Below are 24112 nucleotides of genomic sequence, written 5' to 3'. Positions count from 1 at the left end.
AAAAAATGTTTGCTGTGTGTGCGTGTGCGCGTGCACATGCATCGCCTTGCATGAATGCCTGAATATGATTGTGTACTCACATGTGAATGTATCTTCATGTTTCGATGTCTGTGATTATACTTGAGTTTTACACATCTGTTCATACATGTTTTATTTCATTTTTTCTATCTGTCTATCTATCTATCTATCTATCTTCTATCTGTCTGTCTGTCTGTCTTTCTGCCTGCCTGTTCGTCTGTCTGTCTGTCTATCTATCTGTCTGCCTGTCTGTCTGCACTTGTCTGTCCATCTGTCTGTCTAGCTATCTGTATATCTCTCTGTTCATCTATCCATCTGTCTCTCACTTCGGCTGTAGGTCTATCAGTGTGTCTGTCTTGTCTGTCTGTCTGTTTATCTATCTGTCTTTCTGTCTGTCTGTCTGCTGGTCTTTCTGTCTGTCTGTCTGTCTACCTATCTACATGTCCATCTGTCTGTCTGTTTGTCTGACTGTCTGCCTGTTCGTCTATCTATCTATCTATCTATCTTCTTCTTCTTCTTCTGCGTTTGTGGGCTGCAACTCCCACGTTCACTCGTATGCACACGAGTGGGCTTTTACGTGTATGACCGTTTTTACCCCGCCATGTAGGCAGCCATACTCCGCTTTCGGGGGTGTGCATGCTGGGTATGTTCTTGTTTCCATAACCCACCGAACGCTGACATGGATTACAGGATCTTTAACGTGCGTATTTGATCTTCTGCTTGCATATACACACGAAGGGGGTTCAGGCACTAGCATGTCTGCACATATGTTGACCTGGGAGATCGTAAAAGTCTCCACCCTTAACCCACCAGGTGCTGTCACTGAAATTCGAACCTGGAACCCTCAGATTAAAAGTCCAACGCTTTAACCACTCGGCTATTGCACCCGTCCAGCTATCTATCTGCATTGCAGATTTCAAGAGCTTGATGCAGTTTGGGGAGACGGACCAGTTTGACAACAGTCCGTGCTCGTCTTCAACAGCGTCCCTCAAACAGTATGTATTGCTGCTGCTTCAGCACAACAACTTGGTCTGAAGGGGTGCATGGAACACGTCTCCTCCACACCTGGGTTCTGTGTCTGCAGTGCTGCTCCAACCTACAACGCTCAGATATGCACACACACACACACACACACACACACACACACACACACACACACACACACACACACACACTAACACACACACACACACACACACACACACACACACACACACACACACACACACACACACACTAACACACACACTAACACACACACACACTAACACACCACACACATGGACAGACACACACACACATAACTGTACACATGCATGCGCACATACGTAAACATACACACAAATGCATACCACACCACACACATCATGCATGGGCACACACGCGCGCACGCGCACACTCTCTCTCTCTCTCTCTCTCTCTCTCTCTCCCCCAATGCAGTTGTGTACAAAAGTGTTAAATAAAAAAAGAAAAAAAAAAGAAAAGATAATAAAAAGGAAACAACATGGAGAGAAAGAAAATGTCACTTTCTTTTCGAACAGCAAAGGGAAATCTGTCATTTGATAACTGAAAATTAAAGTGAGTGATGTTATTTAAAATCTATCTGTGTGTCTCCACATAATCTTTCCTCTCTCTGTCTCCTTCTCTCTCTCTTATGTGTACATGTTCTCATGTGGACAGGCTGGTGGCCCTCGCATTAAACTTCCTGCGTTCCTGCGTTCTCTTTCTCTCTCTCTCTCTCTTGTTAAATAGAAAGAAAGATGATGTATAATTTAATTTAGACAAACAAATAGATGGCTAGATTGATATGATGGATAATTCAAGACCCTTTTATGTGTGTGTGTTTCTTTGTGCAGTGTTTTTCACTTCACTGACTCAGGTTTGTTTGGGTTTTTTTTTTCTTCCTTTTTTTCCCCTTGGCACACACACAGATTGTTTGCCTCTGACTAATCAACAACCTCTGTGCGCATATAGGAAACGTCACTTTCTTTTCGAACAGCAAAGGGAAAATCTGTCATTTGATAACTGAAAACTAAAGTGAATTATGTTATTTAAAATCTGTCTGTGTGTCTCCACAGACTGTTTGCCTCTGACCAATCGACAGCCTCTGAGCGCATGCTTGGCAGCGACCTTGACCTTGACAGAGCTTCGCTGCTGACCTCGGGTCTGCTGGAGACGATGGAGGAGCGACGGCAGAAAAACCTGCGTCTGCAGGTAACAGGGCAAGGGAGGGCCATCGGTGCTTGCAGGGTGTGTGTGTGTGTGTGTGTGTGTGTGTGTGTGTAAGCATACAATTACCACAAACATACATTTTTCGAAGATCTGAAACGACATAGAATAACTCCACTAAAAGATGGAGATATCAGAAAATGCCATAGTAGTTAGTTCCCCTCTTTTGCAGTTTATGCAGATGTAAGGAACGTGAAAACACCCCCGAAAACAGAGAATGGCTGCCTACAATGCGGGGTAAAAACAGTCATACGCATAAAAGCCCACTCGTATTCATGCATTCGAGTGAATGTGGGAGTTGCAGCCCACAAACGCAGAAGAAGGAGGAACGTGAAAACCATTTTAGGGATACATATTTTGATGCCAGAGCAATATTCAGGTGCAGGACTCATTGGCTTATTATTTCTGTTAGTGTTATTATTATTATTATTATCATTATTATTATTATGTTATCATTATTGCTGCTGTTATTATTAGTTTTGTTACTGTTATGATTGATACCATATTTTGTTATCATTATTTATTTTTTTAGGAGGTCAGATTATTGTTATCATTATCATTTAAAAAAATAATCATCATTATTGTTATTATTATCGTTCTGTTATCATTATTACTAATATTATTATTATTGTCATTGTTATCATCATCATCATCATCATCATCGTCGTCGTCGTCGTCATCATCACCACCCTTATCTCCTCATCTAACTTTTTTTTGCCTGGACCCGTCTCCCTTTCCTCAGGGTCTGTCGATGACCTTCGTGGCCCGGCTCCGTCACTGGCCCGTCAGCCTGGCCTTCAGCCAATGGCAGGACTACACCCTGCGGCAGCGCCACCTACGGGGGCTGGGAGGGGAGGTGGGGAGGCGGCACCGAGCGGTGACGGTGGGCGTGGCCTTCCGACAGTGGAGGCTGCACCTGGGGAACAGCCGGAAGGCCACCAGCTTGAGGGTAAGGAGGGGGCTGAGAGGGGGCAGAGGAAGCGCAGGGAGTTAATTGAACCATGTTTTGTGCGTTTTGCTTTTGTGTTCTTTTTTTGTAGATGTGGACAGTTTTTGTGTCGACGTGGTTGAGCGTCTGTATGGTTTGACAGTCCTGATATGGCCCTTTGCGGTTGGCTGGACTTTAAGTCAACGAGAACAAGAACAAGAGTGTGGGAGAGAAGGTGGCGAAGGGAGGGGGAGTGGGGGGGGGGGGGGGGGGGGGAGGGAGCACGCAACGGCGTGGTCTTTTGTTGTGAGTTCTGATGAAGCAAGCGTCTCTTTTCCTTTTCCAGCGTAGGCTTAGATGAAATACATGTTTGTGAATTACCCTCTGCTTGTTATTTAGTACGGTTATATTATCAGTTTATTCTTTGTCGTTCACCCTGCTCACGGTTTGGTTTATATATGTGTTTGTATGTGTGTGTGTGTGTACAACGCGTGGAGTGATGGCCTAGAGGTAATGCGTCTGCCTAGGAAGCGAGAGAATCTGAGTGCGCTGGTTCGAATCACGGCTCAGCCGCCGATATTTTCTCCCCCTCCACTAGACCTTGAGTGGTGGTCTGGACGCTAGTCATTCGGATGAGACGATAAACCGAGGTCCCGTGTGCAGCACGCACTTAGCGCACGTAAAAGAACCCATGGCAACAAAAGGGTTGTTCCTGGCAAAATTCTGTAGAAAAATCCACTTCGATATGAAAAACAAATAAAACTGCACGCAGGAAAAATACAAAAAAATGGGTGGCGCTGTAGTGTAGTGACGCGCTCTCCCTGGGGAGAGCAGCCCGAATTTCACACAGAGAAATCTGTTGTGATAAAAAGAAATACAAAATACAAAAACCATATACATGCAGGTTGGTGGCCGTAACATTAGAAAAAAGTTCTGAATTCTGAGTTCCTTTTCTCTCTGTCCCTCTCTCTCTCTCTAGTTTGTTTCTTTGATTTTGTTCATTTTTTTTTCCTATGCATTTTACTAACACCATGCTAGTGCCTGTATGCCGTGTGTGTGTTTGTGTGTGTGTGTGTGTGTGTGTGTGCGTGTGTGTGTTGTTTTGTTTTGATTTATGCATATTTTTTCCTCTGTTGTGTATCTCTACTAACACCATGCTTTCATTTCATTAAATATTGTGTAGTGTAGACCCTATTCTGGGTGGGGACTGGATGTAAAAAAGCACACCAGTGCTTATCTATTATCCTCGAAATAAAGAATTTGTCTTGTCCTGTCTTGTCTTGTCTTTCTCTTGTTGTGGCCACCTTTATTTCCTTGTCAAAACAAAGACTGACAGACAGTTTTATACAAGACTGGAACAGTTCTATAACGAATAAGGACACTTATGACACTTGCAGATTGTTCAAAAGTGATTTTGAATGTGAAAAATTATTTTGAATTCATGAATGGAAGATGTTTCCGTGAGTGTCTTGTGAAACTATGAATTGGTGTGTTACCAATAACAGGATCCAGGTGGCGTAGGTCCCTCAACTTAAATTCCAGTTATTTATGTACAGTCTGTAAAGTTGATGAATCTGAACACCAGTTTATTCATGTGTGTCCCTCATATACCACTATCAGAAACAAGTATTTACCAGGCATTCATGTGTGTCCCTCATATACCACTATCAGAAACAAGTATTTACCAGGTATTACCCAAGACTACACTGAAATACTGAAACATGGATCTATTCGAAATATAAAGAAAGTTGAGTATGTATCTTTTCTATGCTGTTCGTCATGGACAACGGTTTGAAGATGTGTAATTTGACCTTTGTTAACAGTAGTTTGGTCTAATTATTCAGGTTACTACTCAATTGACATGAAACGTATACCAAAGATGTACACTCTTTTTGCAAGAGACACTTTCCTATGGGCTCTGCCTTAAGGAATTAAAAAAAAAAAAAAAAAAATTCTGTTGTTCTATTTTTGACTGACTTGTGTAAACAAAGTGAGTCTATGTTTTAACCCGGTGTTTGGTGGTCTCTGTGTGTGTGTGTGTGTGTGTGTCCGTGTGTCTGTGTGTCTGTGGTAAACTTTAACATTGACATTTTCTCTGCAAATACTTTGTCAGTTGACACCAAATTTGGCATAAAAATAGGAAAAATTCAGTTCTTTCCAGTCATCTTGTCTAAAACAATATTGCACCTCTGGGAAGGGCACAAAAAATAAAAAAAAAGAAGCCTAATTATATGCAAACTGCATTTACTGTTATATTTATATTTTTTGTATTCTCTAAACTTGGCACTTTGACCTCTTATTCTGAAACAACAACAAGAGGAGTCATTATTATCATTTTTTGTTCAAACAGGAACTTCTTTTGCGAAGCATGGAATTTTTATTTATTTTGCAAACGTTTTGGTGCAGATAGTAAAAAAGGGAAATTACTCTGTAATTAATGCTAGGGGACTTAAGTTGTCACAAGCGAGTCTTGAAGGCCTTGCCTCTCTTGTTCTGTTTATATACCTCTCTCTGTTTACCCCCTTCCCCCCATCCCACTCTTCCCCCACCTCTCTCACTCTCTCCCCATCTTTCTCTCTCCCTCTCCCTCTCTCGCTTAATCTCTCTTTTCTCTTTTAGAAATGATATTACTTTTATCCCTTCTGTTTTTTTTGTTGTTGTTTTTTTTCCCCTGATCGTTGCATTACATGTGGTAACATGATTGTAGTAATGTTCTTACTACAGCCACTTTTTTTTAACTCACTCAGTACGGCCAGTCCTCTCTTCTCCTCTACACAGACCCCTAGGATGTCCAGTGGGTGTCTGAATGACCCAACCTTTAGCTTCCGTCGTCAGAATTGTGGTATTCTTTGTCAACATTCACCTCTTCAGTATAAGAGCCTTCCGCTTGCAATATTTTGATGATGGTAATTGGGGTGAAACGCTGTTAACGTCGTCTCTTTCGCTGTTCGTATGGAGAGAGTTAACGCAGCTGCAACATGACTCGGTGTGGGATGCTGACCGACTGTATTGCTCTTTGTTCTTACACTCCGTGTGTTTCTTAATTTTGGTGATTATTGATAATATTATTTGATATTATGCATTATTTAAACTATAAATCAGGAAAACAACAACACAACATTGTTTTTATACAGAAAAAAACGAAAGAAAAAAGTCATATGCACTGCATAAAAAAAGTAAATAAATGAAAGGAAAATAAAAAATAAATAAAAGAACAAACATTACATTCGTGGTTGTCTGTCCTCCTTCTCGTTGCCTTCAATCATTTTTATGTATGGGTACCATTTTCTAGGAAATGCTATGGACAATCATTTCCATCGAGTGTATATATTTTTCGGTTTTATGTATGTTTCTTAGGTCTGTTAGGAAGTACTTTGTACGTGGTTTGATTTTATTTATTCTACATTTATAAATGAAATGTTTTGCCACTAGAATGATATAGTCAAATTCTTCATCTTCTTCTTTCCGTTACACTACCAACATTGACTTGCTGATGACTCTGTCGTGGTTCATGCATGCTGGGTATTTTTGTGTCTCCTTAACCCACCGAACACTGACATGGGTTACAGGATCTTTGACATGCGTATTTGATCTTCTGTGTGCATATACACACGAACGGGTCTGCACATAGGTTGACCTGGGAGATTGTAAAAATCTCCACCCTTTACCCACCAGGCGCCGTTACCATGGTTCAAACCTGGGACCCTCAGATTGAAAGTTCAATGCTTAAACCACTCGGCTGTCGCGCCCGTCGAATATATTTCATCTGTGTTTGTAATATCATCATTTCCAAATAAACCTTGCATTTCTTCTTGCGAATGTGTATCCTAACATAGTTCGTGACTTCCAGAACTAAACTTTCCCCGGATAGCTCAGAGGTGCTATTGAAGGAAACGCTTGACGGGCGCAATAGCCGAGTGGTTAAAGCGTTGGACTTTCAATCTGAGGGACCTGGGTTCGAATCACGGTGACGGCGCCTGGTGGGTAAAGGGTGGAGATTTTTTACGATCTCCCAGGTCAACATATGTGCAGACCTGCTAGTGCCTGAACCCCCTTCATGTGTAAACGCATGCAGAAGATCAAATACGTACGTTAAAGATCCTGCAATCCATGTCAGCGTTCGGTGGGTTATGGAAACAAGAACATACCCAGCATGCACGCCCCCGAAAGCGGAGTATGACTGCCTACATGACGGGTTAAAAACGGTCATGCACGTAAAAGCCCACTCGTGTACATGCGAGTGAACGTGGGAGTTGCAGCCCACGAACGCAGAAGAAGAAGAAGGAAACGCTACAGAGATGGTTGGTGCTTTTTTTTTTCAGAACTGGAAGCTGCAGCATGGGACCCTCACAGCACTGCTGGAGTACAGCCGACACCGCAAGGTGAAGGCCGTGTTGGCGGAGAGGGCAAGGGGTCACCTGGTGAAGAATGTCCTGGGCAGAATCTTTCCCTGGTGGCTGGAAAAGGTGAGAGGGGGGGTGAGGGAGGTTGTGGGATGGGATGAGCAGGTGGGTGGCTGTGTCCTGAAGGTGTTTCATGTTAGCAGTAGCTGAGTGGTTGAATGATTTCCTGATTGTTCATACAAATACTTGTCAGTGGTTGGCATCTCTGAGTCAGTGGAACTTTATTTTTGCTCACTTCCAAACAAACACTTCACAGTGTTTGGCAGATCTGAATCAAAGGAACAGTTTATTTTTACCCATTTCCTACAAACATTTGAGAGGGGTTGGTATGTCTGAATCAGTGGAACTTTATTTTTACCCACTTCCTACAAACATTTGAGAGGGGTTGGCATCTCTGAATAAATGGAACTATTTATTTTTACCCACTTCCTACAAACATTTGAGAGAGATTGGCATCTCTGAATAAATGGAATTATTTATTTTTACCCACTTCCTACACACACTTGACAGGAGTTGGTATCTCTGAATGAATGGAACTGTTTACTTTGACACACTTCCTGCAAACACTTGGCAGGAGTTGGTATCTCTGAATGAATGGAACTGTTTACTTTGACACACTTCCTACAAACACTTGACAGGAGTTGGTATCTCTGAATGAATGGAACTGTTTACTTTGACACACTTCCTACAAACACTTGGCAGGGGTTGGTATCTCTGAATGAATGGAACTGTTTACTTTGACACACTTCCTACAAACACTTGACAGGAGTTGGCATCTCTGAATAAATAGAACTGTTTACTTTGACACACTTCCTACAAACACTTGGCAGGGGTTGGTATCTCTGAATGATGGGTGCAATAGCCGAATGGTTAAAGCGTTGGACTTTCAATCTGAGGGTCCCGGGTTCGAATCACGGTGACGGCGCCTGGTGGGTAAAGGGTGGAGATTTTTACGATCTCCCAGGTCAACATATGTGCAGACCTGCTTAGTGCCTGAACCCCCTTCGTGTGTATATGCAAACAGAAGATCAAATCCGCATGTTAAAGATCCTGTAATCCATGTCAGCGTTCGGTGGGTTATGGAAACAAGAACATACCCAGCATGCACACCCCCGAAAACGGAGTATGGCTGCCTACATGGCGGGGTAAAAACGGTCATACACGTAAAAGCCCACTCGTGTGCATACGAGTGAACGCAGAAGAAGAAGAAGGTATCTCTGAATAAATGGAACTGTTCATTCTGACCCACCCCTCTCTCTCTCTCTCACAGGCCCAGCAGCAGAGACATCAACGCACAGTGCTCCACCTCTGGTCCACGGCCACTCCGGAGGAGGCGCAGTTGCTGCCCTTGGAGGCGTCGCTGAGCCGGCAGATCCGGCACCGCAGCCTGCGGGCGTGTCTGGGGGCGTGGCGGGTCCGCTTCCTGTTCCTGTCTAAGCTGAAGGGGGTGTACCACGCCGTGCTGCTGGGGAGGTGTGTAGCTCAGTTCAGTTGAGCTAAGTTTAGTTCAGTTGCTTAAGGAGGCATCACTGCGTTTGGACAAATCCCTGTAATGATGATAGTGTGGATACTTATTGAGTGCTTACCTCTGATAAAGGGAGCTCAAAGCTTTAAACTTTAAACATATACACACACACACAAGCAGTGACTTACGAAAGAAAGAAGAAAAAATAATGATTTAACACACAAAAACATAAAACAGATTCAAAGACTACGCATATTACATTACTTATTTACACACACGTGCTAACACGTACGCTAACACACATGGCACATGGCACACACACACACACACACACAGTTTGCTTGGCTTATAAAATGAATGTCATTGGTAAAGGGATGGAAGGTCTATGCATAGGCGTTTTCAAAGAGATGTGTTTTCAGACCAGTTTTAAAAGATTGAAATGAGGGAGAGTGGCGAAGATTGTGTGGTAAACAGTTCCAGACAGATGGAGCTGAATGAGAAAAGGAAGAATCACGGAAGGATCGGGTTTTAACATAGGGAGCTTCTTCTTCTTCTGCGTTCACTCATATGCACACGAGTGGGCTTTTACGTGTATGACCGTTTTTACCCCGCCATGTAGGCAGCCATACTCCGTTTTCGGGGGTGTGCATGCTGGGTATGTTCTTGTTTCCATAACCCACCGAACGCTGACATGGATTACAGGATCTTTAACGTGCGTATTTGATCTTCTGCTTGCATATACACACGAAGGGGGTTCAGGCACTAGCAGGTCTGCACATATGTTGACCTGGGAGATCGTAAAAATCACCACCCTTTACCCACCAGGCGCCGTCACCGTGATTCGAACCCGGGACCCTCAGATTGACAGTCCAACACTTTAACCACTCGGCTGTTGCGCCCGTCTAACATAGGGAGCAAATAGCTGCTGTGAATCGGAAGATGATCTGAGTTGTCGTGGGGGTGGTAATACACTACACTGCATCTGCCAAGCGGATCGTTGTACCAGAAGCGTTACCCAATGTGCCTTGTCAGGCTGTGCGGGAAAATTAGATAGATACTTGAATAAATAAATAAATGAATAAATAGATAAATAAGTAAATGAATAATGGTAAATCAAGTATGTTTATGCAGGTATGTAGGGGATTTAGGCTGTGTGGCTGCATTTTGCTGCTGTTTTTTGGGTGGTTTTTTTTTTTTCTTCTTCATTTTTTTTAATACTTAAAAAAAAAAAAAAAAATTTTTTTTCTTTTTTGTATGTACAATACAAAATGAAATGCAGAAAAACTTGTTGGGAGTTGCAGCACTCACACACAAACAGGGGAGAGAAAAATTGTCTTGACATGGACACACTCACTTTCTGTTTCAGAGTGCTCTGCACTTGGCAGGACTGGGCCTCGCTACGTCAGCATCAGCGGAAGAAGGGAGACAACTTCCTCCAAGCCAGGCGGAAAAGCCTGGTCAGTTGGAGTGATCTTGTAGCTAGAGGAAACCTTTTTCTGTTGTCTTGTCGAATGAGAGCAGTGCATTTCGGTGGTCTTTTTTTTTTTGGTTTACTGGTGACGGTGGTGGTGGGACTGATGTAATGGTCAGAACTTAAAAATTCTTTTTTTTTTTTGCACAGTTTGTGATAATTTTGGTGGTTGTTTGGGAGATATGAGTGTCATGGTAATTGTGATTATGGTGATAGTCAAAATGAATTTGGGTTGTTAGTATGATTATTATCATTGTTTTCATTATCATTGTTTTAATAAGTATTATTATAACTATTATTTAAGTTTTTATTAGTTTTCTCTATGTGAAATTCGGGCTGCTCTCCCCAGGGAGAGTGTGTCAGCTATACTACAGTGCCACCCTTTTTTTTTTCTTTTTGTATTTTTTCCTGTGTGCAGTTTTATTTGTTTTTCCTATCGAAGTGGATTTTTCTACAGAATTTTGCCAGGAACAACCCTTTTGTTGCCATGGGTTCTTTTACGTGCGCTAAGTGCATGCTGCACACGGGACCTCAGTTTATCGTCTCATCCGAATGACTAGCGTCCAGACCACCACTCAAGGTCTAGTGGAGGGGGAGAAAATATTGGCGGCTGAGCCGTGATTCAAACCAGCATGCTCAGATTCTCTCGCTTCCTACAAGGATGCGTTACCTCTAGGCCATCACTCCACATTTTTTATTCAGTAGTAGTAGTAATAGTATTTGTTGCTGATCCCCTCAATCCCTCTAGGCCAATTCAAAATGTGGAGTGTAATGTGATGGGTTTTTTTGAGAGATGTGTGGACATAGTTTAACTGTTCTCAGAATATCAGGGTTCTTTTTTGTTTGTTTGTTTTTTGTTTTTGTTTTTTAAATGTGTAAAATATTCTTGGAATTGTCATTAGAATTTTGTTGCAACAGGTGTTCAGACAAGTGTGTGGTGATGTGTACAGGTGTTGAGGCGTGAGTGTGTAGTGATGTGTACAGGTGTTCAGACAGGTGTGGTGATGCTTACAGGTGTTCCAAAAGGTGTGATGTGTACAGGTGTACAGACAGGTGTGTCTAGTCATGTGTGCATTACAGGTGTTGAGACAGGTGTGCGTGTTTGTGTGTGTGTGTGTGTGTGTGTGGTGATGTATACAGGTATTGAGACAGGTGTGATGTTTTACAGGTGTTCAGAAAGGTGCGATATGTACAGACAGATGTGTGACGATGTGTACAGGTGAACAGACAGGTGTGTGTGTGTGTAGTGATGTGTAACAGGTGTTCAAACAGGTGCATGTGGTGATGTGTTACAGGTGTTGAGACAGGTGTGTGTGTGGTGATGCGTGTGTTACAGGTGTTCAGGACGTGGTGTGAGCGTCTGCACCAGAAGCGGGAGACGGAGCGCCGGTACCAGGCGGCACTGGAGGGTTACCTGCGACTGGTATTCAGGTGTTGGAGGGACTGGGCCACAGGTAAGGCAGTCAGCTTTTTTTTTTCTTTTTTTCTTTTGTGCGGCCTCCATTCTCCTCTTCTTTTTTTTCTTTTTCTTTCTTTTTTCTTTTGTGCGGCCTCCATTCTCCTCTTCTTTTTTTTCTTTTTCTTTCTTTTTTTTTTTTCTTGTCTGCCTTTTTTTTTTTATTGGGGGGTCCTCCATCCTCCTCTTTTTTCCCCACTTTTTCTTTCCTTTTTTTTCTCTCTTTTTTTTTTTTCTCAATAAACCATAAAATAGTCTGCACTCACACATACCATGACTGGATTTTTCTTGTCATTGTTTGTTCATTGAGATGCTTCTGTGTGTCTCTTTCTTTTTCTGTTTATTTTTTCTGCCCCATCATCTGCACCGTTTCAGTAGCATTACTCCCACGCCACTCATTTACATTCCCCCATACATGGCCACACCCGTGTGTTCGTCCGTCACAGTTCCAGCGTCGGCAGTCCGCAGGGAATCATCGATGATAGGTCGCCAGGAGGCCACACACCAGAGGAGACCCTGCACTGCTGCTGAGTCACTTCAGTGGTGTTCAGTAGTGTTCAGTGGTGCCTGTTCTGATTCAGCGTACTTAGGACACCACCTACTAAGCCCTCTACTAGCGACAATAATGGCTTAGTCGCGGAGCCAGACTGAGTGAGCGTCCCTCCCAGAGTGGTTGTGTGTGATTCTGGTTTTTAATTTTATTGAATTTTATGTCAGAACAAAACTCTGTTCATTCCACATGTGGATTGCAAATAATGCCACTGAAGCACTGTTGGGGAAAAAAAAAGGAAAAGAAAAGTATGCTACATTTTGTGGTTTGCTTTTGTTTTGTTTTTTTTTGGTTTTTTTTCAAGGATGTTATACCATGTCAAGAGACGCAAGCTCAAATGGTATGGCCATGTCATGAGATCATCAGGGCTTGCCAAGACATTCCTGCAGGGCACAGTGCAAGGAGGGAGAAGGAGAGGCAGACAGAGGAAGAGATGGGACGACAACATCCCAGAATGGACGGGCTTGAGGTTGAGCGATACAATCAGGAGGTCAGAAAACCGAGAGGATTGGAGGATGCTGGTTGCCAGATCACCTGTGGCGCCCCAACGGTCCACAAGACTACGGGATAGGTGAAGGTGAAGGTTATACCATGTACATTTTAAAGTTCCGACTGATTGATTGATTCATTTATTTATTTACATTTATTGATTTACATTTTTCTGGCAGTGAGCAAGAGGCACCGACAGAGCCGAGCGGTTCTGGAGAGGCAGGTGAACGGTGTGTGCGTGAGGACACACTTTGACACCTGGCGACGACTGACCCAACACTCCCTGACTGTTCGTAATGCTCGCCACGCCCACCTGTTGCGCAGGTAGGTTGGGAGTTATTGTTTGTGTGTGTGTGGGTGTGTGTAGAGGGGTGGGGGGTGTGGGTGTGGGGATGGGTGTTGTTTGGTTTCTGTACAGTGTTGTACTGTGGTATGTATGTATATATATATATATATATATTTGTTTTTTTCTTTTTTTTCTATTATGAAATCTTTGTTTCTTTATATAGTGAATGTGTGTGTGTGTGTGTGTTTTCTCTCTCTGTCTCTCTCTCTCTGCATATAATTATGTGTTGTTTTTTTTCTTCTTTTTTTCTCTTTTCGTTATGTGAATTAAGTCTTTGTTTGGCCAAATTTATTTTGTGTGTGTGTGTGTGTGTGTGTGCATGTGCGTTTTGTTTGTTTTTTTGTGTGTATGTATGTGCTTGTGTGTGCGTGCGTGTGTGGATTTGTGTGTTTGTGTGTGTGTGTGTGTGACTGACTGTTTGACTTTAGTATCACTGATATTTTCTGATATGGTTGGTCGCAAGAGGGGGAAGTCGAGCTAAAGAGTTGGGTGCTGAGGACATTTTAGCAAAGGAAAAGGCAAGGTATTAGAGCAGAGGATAAAACAGAGGGTATTGGAGTTTGTTTGGTTTTTTTTGTTTTTTGTAGCAGGAGGCATTTTGAGCAAAGTGTTTGGTGTTGAGGACATATGAGTAAAGAGAAAGGCAGGGTATTTGAGCAAGGGATAGGGGCAGAGGGCATTTGAGCAAAGGTCAAGGCAGTTTGCAGAGGTGCGTTAAAGACAGCACACATTTGGAGTGGAGTGATGGCCTAGAGGTAACGCGCCGCCTAGGAAAGCGAGAATCGGTTCGAATCATGGCTCAGCCGCCGATATTTTTTCCCCCTCCACTAGACCTTAGAGTGGTGGTCTGGACGCTAGTCATTCGGACAAGATGATAAACCAAGGTCCTGTGTGCAGCATGCACTTAGCACATGTAGAAGAACCCACGGCAACAAAAGGGTTTTCCCTGGCAAAATTCTGTAGAAAAATCTGCTTCGATAGGAAAAACAAATAAAACTGCATGCAGGAAAAAAATACAAAAAAATGGGTGGCGCTGCAGTGTAGCGACATGCTCTCCCTGGGGAGAGCAGTCCAAATTTCACACAGAGATATCTGTTGTGATAAAAAGAGAAATACAAATACAAATTTCCCCTTGTTGCACACGCATCAGCAATGTGTGTCGTGTCGTTTCACAACACTGCGCACGTACGTGTGTAAAACCAAGCGGCTGTGTTGTGTTGTGTGTTTGGTGCCAGCGTGCTGTTGGGCTGGCGCCAGGCGACGATGGAAGGGAAGCAACTGCGACAGACCATCCTGTCCTTCCAGGCCCGGTCGCTGACTCGGCTGGTGAGAACGGAATTATGTTGTTGTTTTTTTTAGGGTGTTTATTTTGTTTTATTTTATATATTAGTTAAAATCCCTGACTCAGCTGTTGAGGATGGAACTCTGGTTTTTTTTAGGGTGTTTTTTTTTTTGTTTTGTTTTACCATGTTTATTTCATTTTGTTTATATATTTAAATTCCTGATTGGCTGGTGAGAACAGAATTCTCCTTGCTCCCAGGTCAACATAATGTGCAGACCTGCTTGTGCCTGAACCCCCTTCATGTGTATATGCAAGCAGAAGATCAAATACATACGTTAAGATCCTGTAATCCATGTCGGTGTTCGGTGGGTTATGGAAACAAGAACATACCCAGCATACACCCCCCCGTACCCCCCTCCGTTTATTTATTTATAGTCTGTTCATCTAAGATGATGATATTAGACTGATATTCAGTCTAATACACCCCCACCCCCTCCCCCCTGAAAGCGGAGTGTGGCTGCCTTCATGGCTGGGTAAAAACGGTCATACACGTAAAAGCCCACTCGTGTACATACGAGTAAACGTGGGAGTTGCAGCCCACAAACACAGAAGAAGGTTTTTTTCCTTTTCTCCATCTTTTTAACTCTCTCCATACGAGTGGCGAAAGAGACAACGTTAACAGGGTTTCACCCCAATTACCATCATCAAAATATTGCAAGCGAAAGGCTCTTATACTGAAGACGTGAATGTTGACAAAGAATACCACAATTCTGACGACGGAAGCTAAAGGTTGGGTCATTCAGACACCTACTGGACATCCCAGGGGTCTGTGTAGAGGAGAAGAGAGGACTGGCCGTACTGAGTGAGTTAATCTTGTCTTCTTCCTATTGGTGTGCCCTGTCATTTACAAGACAAGACTATGCAACATATAAATGAATCCACATACATCATGGTTTTACACAAAATTATAGTGAGTGACTGAAAGAGAAGCTCGGTAAACTTTCTCTCTCTCTCTCTCTCAGTCGCTCTCTCTCCCTCACTCACTCACTCACTCCTTGTTTCATTGTAAAGCGTATGATAATATTTGTGAAAAATGTATTGTTTTAAAAACAGGTTCTGCAAAGAAAGAAGACCAGTCCAGTGTGCTTAACATACATCAGGAAAATTCAATCCTGTCACTTGCAAAGCACATTGCCGAAACATATAATCCTTGAAGAAAAATGAATAATATCATTCAGTGTTGTTCATAACGAAGTTCAACTTTGCTCAGTATGAAAAAACTATTTTCTTTATTCTACAGTTAACTATTTTCTTTATTCTACAGTTATATTAACTATTTTCTTTTTTTTCTACAGTTACATCATTTCTTATCACAAGTGTAAACTGGATGGTTGAAATAAGTTTTCTTATCAATGGATTTTCACAAATTGTATGTTTTTGAACAGTCGTTTTCATCTTTAAAAAATATTTTTGATAACTGTTTTGTTCTTTTTGTTGTTGTGATTGTCATTAGGGCTGTTAAGCTATTGACATTAAAAAGGTTTCTGAGGTCAGAGTTCACCCACTCATTCCCCTTCCTCTCCACAGCTGCTGCTGTTTTTTAAAAAAATTATTTATTTATTTAATTATTTTTTTAAATCATTTTTTTTAATGAACTATCTTTCTTTGACATTTACATTATACAAGTACATACTTTCAAATAATTTTTTTTTTTTTTAACTTAAAAATTTTTTTTTTCAAAAGCATGTATACAATACAGAGAATAGTATGAAACAAACAATACACAACGAACAGTAGCATCTTCCACTACAGATAGAGAGATGAAACAAAATGAAACAAAACAGACTAAACAAGGCAAAACAAATCTGTAACAGTAACATCAACAACAACAACAAAAAAAGAAGAAAAAAAAAGATTTGTCCAATCATTCAATCAATCAATGTTTACACCTTAATGATTGTAGTAATCATGATGATTTAAGATGACATTAATAATAAATAGCCTGGACCAGTTGTAACATAGCAACAGCATCAATTGTGCCAACTATTACAGTAATGGTATCTAGGGTAAGACGAAAGCGAGTGGTGTCATTATAATACCATAATAATGAGCATGAGTATACCACTTCTGCATTATTGGAAAAGAACTCTTGTAGTTGATCACATTGTAAAGACAACAGCAACCATACTTTCAAACAATTAATACGCACAAAAAAAGTACAAGTTGAAAGATACACTCACACACACACACATTATCGTCGCTGCTGTTGTTTGTTCACTGGGACTGATCCCAAACCACTCAGCTGTCTGTGTACAGGTGGGGCAGTTGTTTCACCGGTGGCGGCTGAGCTATCACCACCGACAGCGGCTCCACCGACAGAGGGAGGAGAGGGCGCAGCAGAGCGCACTGACCTGCGGCCGACACTGGCGCCACCTGGCCCAGAAAACTAGGGGCCGCAAGCTGGTGGTGGTCTTCAGGTACAACCGGGTGAGTTGTATTTGTTGTGTTATTTTGTGTGTGTGTGTGTGTGTTGTTTGTATGTTGTTTTTTTGGGGGGTTTTTTGGTTTTTTTGGTTGGTTTGGTGGGGTAAATAAACAAAAACGGTCACACATAAAATGTCACATGTCTGCCTGAGAGTGTGTGTGTGTGTGTGTGCATGACTGAAACCTGATTGAATGACACAGGAAACGAATGATGAGAGGTAGCTGTCAATCAGCTGTACCCAGGTATAGGCAGCCTTTTGTGCTTTTGACTCTGTATGTAGAGCGCTTTTGTATGGCCAGCCGAAGGAAGGCCACCGTGAACTTGGAAGACCCTGCAAGCGCTTCAAGGACACCTTGAAGACAGACCTCAAGGCCTGTGAGATAGACATCGCTTCCTGGGAAACTGATGCCCTTGACCGCTCTCGCTGGAGGATGCTGTGCTCTAGTGGCATAAAGACGTTTGAAAACAAGAGAACGCTGGCCATTAAGGAGAAGTGTGAGCAAAGAAAGCAGGGCTCAGCTTCTGGAGACGTTTTCCCTTGCAACACCTGTGGGAAGTGCTGCGCATCCAGAATCGGCCTCTTCTCCCATATGAGGACACACACCGACAGATAAGCCTGCCTGCCTACTCATCCGTCGGACCGACTGGAGACTCCATTATTATATTATTATGTAGAGCGCCTAGAGTTTGGTCTCCAACTCAGGATAGGCGGCTATGTATAAGTATCGGTGTCATCATCATCATCATCATAAATAAAAGAGGAAATGAATGATGGGTGCCCAGTGGTGACTCAGTCAGCTGTACCCAGGCAGGCATCCTGTTGTGCAAAGGACCATGAGTTTGTAGAGTGCTTAGAGCTTGGGTTTCTGACCAAGGATATGCAGCTATGTAAGTATCCATATCATCATCATCATGAATGTTACAGGAAATGAACGATGAGCTTGTCATGTCAGTTGGCACTACCCAGGTAGGCAGGCAGCCTGTTTGTGCAAATGACCATGTGTTTGTAAGGCGCTTTGAGCTTGGTGTCCGACCGAGGATAGGTGCTATATATAAGTATTCATATCATCATCATCATCATGAATGACACAGGAAATGAATGATGAGCGCCCAGTGGCAGCAAGTTGTCAGTCAGTCGGCTCTGTTGTGTAAATGACTCCCGTGTTTGTAAAGCACTTAGAGCTTGGTCTCTGGCAGAGGATAGGCTTCCTATTAAGTACCCATTTCATCATTATCAATAACGCAAGTTCAGTTTTATTAACTACCTGAGGAGGCGTCGCTGCGTTCAGACAAATCCATATATGCTACACCACATCTGTTAAGCAGATGCCTGACCAGCATCATTACCCAATGCATTTAGTCAGGCCTTGAGGCAAAAAATAAAATAAAAGGCTAAATAAATGGATACATCATGGAATTAATGAATGAATAATTAAATAAATAAATTACTAAATGAAAGTGTAAAAAAAGGAAAAAAGCATGCAGATTGATAATGAAATAGAATAAAATGCAGGGAGAAAAAAGAAAAAGAAAAAAAGAATGCAAATGATTCAGGGTTTGTAAAGCACTTAGAGCTTGCTCACCGACTCAGAACAGGCACTACACATATGTATCCATATCTTCAACATCACCATCACCATCACCATCAAGAACCGCTGTTCTCTACCGACAGCTGTGGAGGATGTTCCACCACTGGCATGCCTCCCTGGCGCGGGTGGAGGAGCTGAAACGGAGGCAGGGGGCGCTGGTGGAGCGGAAGAACGGGCAGACTATGCGGAGGCTGCTGGGGGAGTGGCGCCAGCGGCTGCAGTCAGCCGTCCTGCTGAGGGGATTCTCCCTGCGTCTGATGGCCACCCTGCTGCAGGCCTGGCACCTGTTTGCTAGAGGTGAGGGGCATGCACGGTGTTCAGGGAACAGCTGGTGTTTGCCAGAGGTGAGGGGCATGCACGGTGTTTAAGGAACAGCTGGTGTTTGCTAGAGGTGAGGAGCATGCACAGTGTTTAAGGAACGGCTGGTGTTTGCCAGAGGTGAGGGGCATGCACAGTGTTTAAGGAACGGCTGGTGTTTGCCAGAGGTGAGGGGCACAATGTTTAGGGAATGACAGGTGTTTGATGATTTATACGTTGACTGAATAGCACCTGTTTGCAAAATGTGAGGGGCAATATGATAGACGTTGAGGGAATAGCAGTTGTTTTCAAAAGGTGAGGGGTATGTTGCTGAGGTATTGACAGAGCAGAGGTATAGGGGGCACAATGTTTAGGGAATGACAGGTGTTGTGATGTTATGAATAGCATGTTAGAGGGAATAGCAGTTGTTTCCAAAAGATGAGGGGTATGTTGTTGAGGTAGTTGACGATGCAGATGTTGTAATAGAGGTGAGGGACACTGATGTTGAGGTGTTGAGGGAGTGTCAGCTGTTGATGTAGATGTTGAGGGAATAGCAGTTGTTTTCAAAAGGTGAGGGGTATGTTGTTGAGGTATTGACAGATGCAGATGTTGTAATAGAGGTGAGGGACACTGATGTTGAGGTGTTGAGGGAGTGTCAGCTGTTGATGTAGATGTTGAGGGAATAGCAGTTGTTTGCTAGAGAGTTGGGGTATGATACTGAGGTGTTGAGGAAATGGGTTTTTTGTAGGGGTTTTTGTTTGTTTTTATTTTTTCCCAGGATGTTTTTACATCTTTTTCTGTATAATTTTGTGTATCATGTATAATTATGTTTATGTTCAGGTTAGTTATTTTCAATCCTTTGGCGAAAAACTGATGGAATGGTTAGTGTCGGAGACATGTCCTGGGTTTACGTGCATTAAAATGACTGGGCGCTTTTCCATATTCTTTTCCTTTTTTTTTTTTGGTTGTTTTTGGTCAGGCTCTTAAGGATCAGTGTTTACAGTTTTTCAATCCCCGACTATGGCCAGTGTGATCATTTGGGTTGTAAGCGACGTCTTCTTCTTCTCCCTTAACTCTGTTCAGAGTCTGTGGTGCTGCACTGTTCACCAGATTCTTTTTTTTTTTTTTTTTATTTTGCTGCCCCATCATCTGCGCCATTTCAGTGGCATTACTCCCACGCCGCTCATTTAGATTTCCCCCATACACGGCCACACCCGGGTTCATCTGCCACAGTTCCAGCGTCGGCAGTCCGCAGGGAATCATCGATGTTAGGTCGCCAGGAGGCCACACACCAGAGGAGACCCTGCACTGCTGCTGAGTCACTTCGGTGGTGTTCAGTGGTGCCTGTTCTGATTCAACGTACTTAGGACACCACCTACTAACGACAATAATGGCTTAGTCGCGGAGCCAGACTGAGTGACCGTCCCTCCCAGAGTGGAGACCGCCACCACATCCCGCAAACAACAGCCCCCCATGAATCTGCCGACACTGAAGACACCAACAGGACTCACCCCAAGCACAGAAGTGGAGGGGTATCAAAACTGAGGTCACCATGACCCGTTCACCAGATTCTGCCAGGTTGTGTGTCAAAGCCTGGGTCTCTGCAGATGGTTTTCCCGCCCATTCTGCTATGTTGTCGGCCTTTCCTTCTCTCTCTCTCTCTCTCTCTCTCTCTCTGTGTCTTCTAGGCACTAATGATAAGTGAAATAACCCTTCCCCCCTTCACAACAAACAAACAAACAGAAAGGGAGCATGACTGCCTACATGACGGAGATAACAAGGGTCATACACACAAAAAGCCAACTTGTGTATACGAGTGAACATGTGAGTTGCAGCCCACGAACAAACAAAGAAGGAAGGAAGGAAGGAAGGAACAAACGATTTTTTTTTTTTTTGTATTGATGGAAAAAAGGAATAAGCGCAAATGGCTTGTTTTCATCCTGCCCTCACGAAAAGGGAAAACATAACAAATACTCAATATAAAAGCACGACATTGCATGAATAAATTGCAATTAATGAAGGAGAGAGAGAGAGAGAATCTTTATTGTTTTCAGATACATTGATCCCTAAAGAAGGTTGGGCAAAGCCCTTGGCGTAAAACATTGTTAAACGTGAAGGAAAATCAGAAATACATGATTCTGAAACGCAGAGAGAATAGAAGTAGAAGAAGAAGAAAGGATAAATAAAGAAATATCTTTGCAGGTTCCAAAGAGCGACGTATCCGAGGTCTGGCGTTGCAGCACGCCCTACAGGAACGCAACATGCGGGTCTACTTCCTGTACTGGCGACAGATGTCGGTGAGAGTGCGCTCCCTTCAGAACAATGTGGAGGTGCGGCTGCAGCTGAGGTCAGTGGTGGTTGTGTCGTCATTCTTTATCTGGTGGTGCAGTATGATAATAATAATGGATACTTATATAGCACACTATCCAGAAATCTGCTCTAGGTGCTTTACAAAAACGCTTTTGTTAGCATAAAACATTACATCTATGTTACATACACACACCAAAATGTGACTACACACACACACACACACTGCATACATATATTTTAACATACATGTGTATCTAACAGCTACCCTAACACATACACACACATAGGCAGGCAAAAACTTACATAAACACACGCACACACAATACACATTCATATACATGCATGTAGTTACGTACACATGCATATGTATACACACATAGTCAAGCACAGCTAACGCAAAGGAAGTGGACCTGCCACAATTGAACTTACTGCTGAGGGAAAAGGTGTAGCAAGTGGACAGTTCTTTGTAGAGCACGATCTTTGTTGTCTTCCATTCTTGAGCCGTGTCCAGACCCGCACATGTCGTATCTAATATATGGCATGCATACAACTTCATAAGACAAGAGATTAATAAAAGGATATTGAAGAAAACTGTAGACTGGCGAAATAGCCGAGTGGTTAAAGCGTTGGACTGTCAATCTGAGGGTCCTGGGTTCGAATCACGGTGACGACGCCTGGTGGGTAAAGGGTGGAGATTTTTACGATCTCCCAGGTCAACATATGTGCAGACCTGCTAGTGCCTGAACCTCCTTAATGTGTATATGCAAGCAGAAGATCAAATATGCACGTTAAAGATCCTGTAATCCATGTCAGCGTTCGGTGGGTTATGGAAACAAGAACATACCCAGCATGCACACCCTCGAAAACGGAGTATGGCTGCCTACATGGCGGTGTAAAAACGGTCATACACGTAAAAGCCCACTTGTGTACATACGAGTGAACGCAAGAGAGGAGAGAAGAAAACTGTATTGCTCAGCCAGTGTTTGTTCCATGCAGCAGCTGTCAGCAGCATCAGATCTCTGAGCATGCGCTGATAACAAGGGACATGAAGTATTCTACTTTCATTTTCTATGTATGGACATCACACCAAGCGGCACTGTCTCAGTGTGAGAGGTGCCTGACGTTTCAAGAACCTGGACAAGTGTGATGTGGTCAGTCCAGAAATAAACAGCCATGTAAATGACAGGCATTTAAAATAATTTTATTTTTTTACTTTTTTTCCTTCCCAGGGTGCTCCAAGCCTGGAGCTACGCCACCCGGCGACATTTAAAATTTTTTTTTTTATACTTTTTTTTCCTTCCCAGGGTGCTCCAAGCCTGGAGCTACACCACCCGGCGACATTTAAATTTTTTTTTTTTATATACTCTTTTTCCTTCCCAGGGTGCTCCAAGCCTGGAGCTATGCCACCCGGCGATATTTAAATAATTTTTTTTTTTAATACATTTTTTCCTTCCCAGGGTGCTCCAAGCCTGGAGCTACGCCACCCGGCGACGGTGCAGCCAGCGGCGGCTCGGGGAGAAGTTTGCCAGGCTGCGACAGGAGCGCCTCCTGGCGGCATCGTTCTACAGCCTGCGCACACGCTTTGACTATTGTCAGGGGCTGCGAGACATGGCCGACAGCATGTGTGCCCGGCGTGACCGGCTGACCGCGCTTCAGGCCATGCAGAGGTGGAAGGTCAGTTGTGGGCTTCAGTTTGGTTTAAACCGTATTTTATTTGGAACATGTCACCATACAACACAGTTATAGAGGAGCAGGACAGCAGTATGATCTTTTATACGACGGGCGCAATAGCCGAGTGGTTAAAGCGTTGGACTGTCAGTCTGAGGGTCCCGGGTTCGAATCACGGTGACGGCGCCTGGTGGGTAAATGGTGGAGATTTTTACGATCTCCCAGGTCAACATATGTGCAGACCTGCTTAGTGCCTGAACCCCCTTCGTGTGTATATGCACGCAGAAGATCAAATACGCACGTTAAAGATCCTGTAATCCATGTCAGCGTTTGGTGGGTTATGGAAACAAGAACATACCCAGCATGCACACCCCCGAAAACGGAGTATGGCTGCCTACATGGCGGGGTAAAAATGGTCATACACGTAAAAGCCCACTCGTGTGCATACGAGTGAACGCTGAAGAAGAAGATCTTTTATACAGCCCTGTCCTGATACATGTACATAGTATGTGACGGATGTAATCACAGCTAGAAGTTTAAACGTGATCATACATGAATTTCAACAAAACTAAGCTTGGATGTAAAAATAGTGAAAACAAAATAAAGAACAAATGTGTTGTGGAGGGAGAAGTCAACAGAGAGAGAAAGAGAAGTAACAGGGCTAGAGCACTAGTACAGCAAGACAGTCGCACCCAACTTGGCCGACAAAGTGCCGAAGGGCTACTGTCCCATCAAGGGAAAAAAAAAAAAAGCACAACCATGTATGGAGTATGTGTGGAGTGATGGCCTAGAGGTAACACATCCGCCTAGGAAGTGAGAGAATCTGAGCGCGCTGGTTCGAATCATGGCTCAGCCGCTGATATTTTCTCCCCCTCCACTAGACCTTGAGTGGTGGTCTGGACGCTAGTCATTCGGATGAGACGATAAACCGAGGTCCCGTGTGCAGCATGCACTTAGCGCACGTAAAAGAACCCACGGCAACAAAACGGTTGTTCCTGGCAAAAATCTGTAGAAAAATCCACGTTTATAGGAAAAACAAACAAAACTGCACGCAGGAAAAATACAAAAAAATGGGTGGTGCTGTAGTATAGCGACGCACTCTCCCTGGGGAGAGCAGCCCGAATTT

The 24112-nt window shown here is 43.3% G+C and overlaps 1 protein-coding gene across 1 annotated transcript in view; it reads left to right on the top strand.

Moving 5' to 3' along the window:
* The window catches only part of LOC143302115 (uncharacterized), a 69582-nt gene that overhangs the window by 39778 nt on the left and 5692 nt on the right, over positions 1-24112 (top strand). The window contains exons 18-30 of the mRNA XM_076616654.1: positions 932-1013; positions 2097-2232; positions 2990-3196; positions 7498-7641; positions 8849-9051; positions 10410-10500; positions 11851-11968; positions 13189-13333; positions 14591-14681; positions 16954-17124; positions 18795-19008; positions 21211-21355; positions 22776-22992. Coding sequence (XP_076472769.1) covers positions 932-1013; positions 2097-2232; positions 2990-3196; positions 7498-7641; positions 8849-9051; positions 10410-10500; positions 11851-11968; positions 13189-13333; positions 14591-14681; positions 16954-17124; positions 18795-19008; positions 21211-21355; positions 22776-22992 — 1964 coding nt within the window. The remainder of the gene's footprint in view (positions 1-931; positions 1014-2096; positions 2233-2989; positions 3197-7497; positions 7642-8848; positions 9052-10409; positions 10501-11850; positions 11969-13188; positions 13334-14590; positions 14682-16953; positions 17125-18794; positions 19009-21210; positions 21356-22775; positions 22993-24112) is intronic.

The sequence above is a fragment of the Babylonia areolata genome, chromosome 28 (genome assembly GCF_041734735.1).
Source record: "Babylonia areolata isolate BAREFJ2019XMU chromosome 28, ASM4173473v1, whole genome shotgun sequence".
Lineage (NCBI taxonomy): Eukaryota > Metazoa > Mollusca > Gastropoda > Neogastropoda > Buccinidae > Babylonia > Babylonia areolata.
This window is presented reverse-complemented; position numbering and strand designations above follow the sequence as displayed.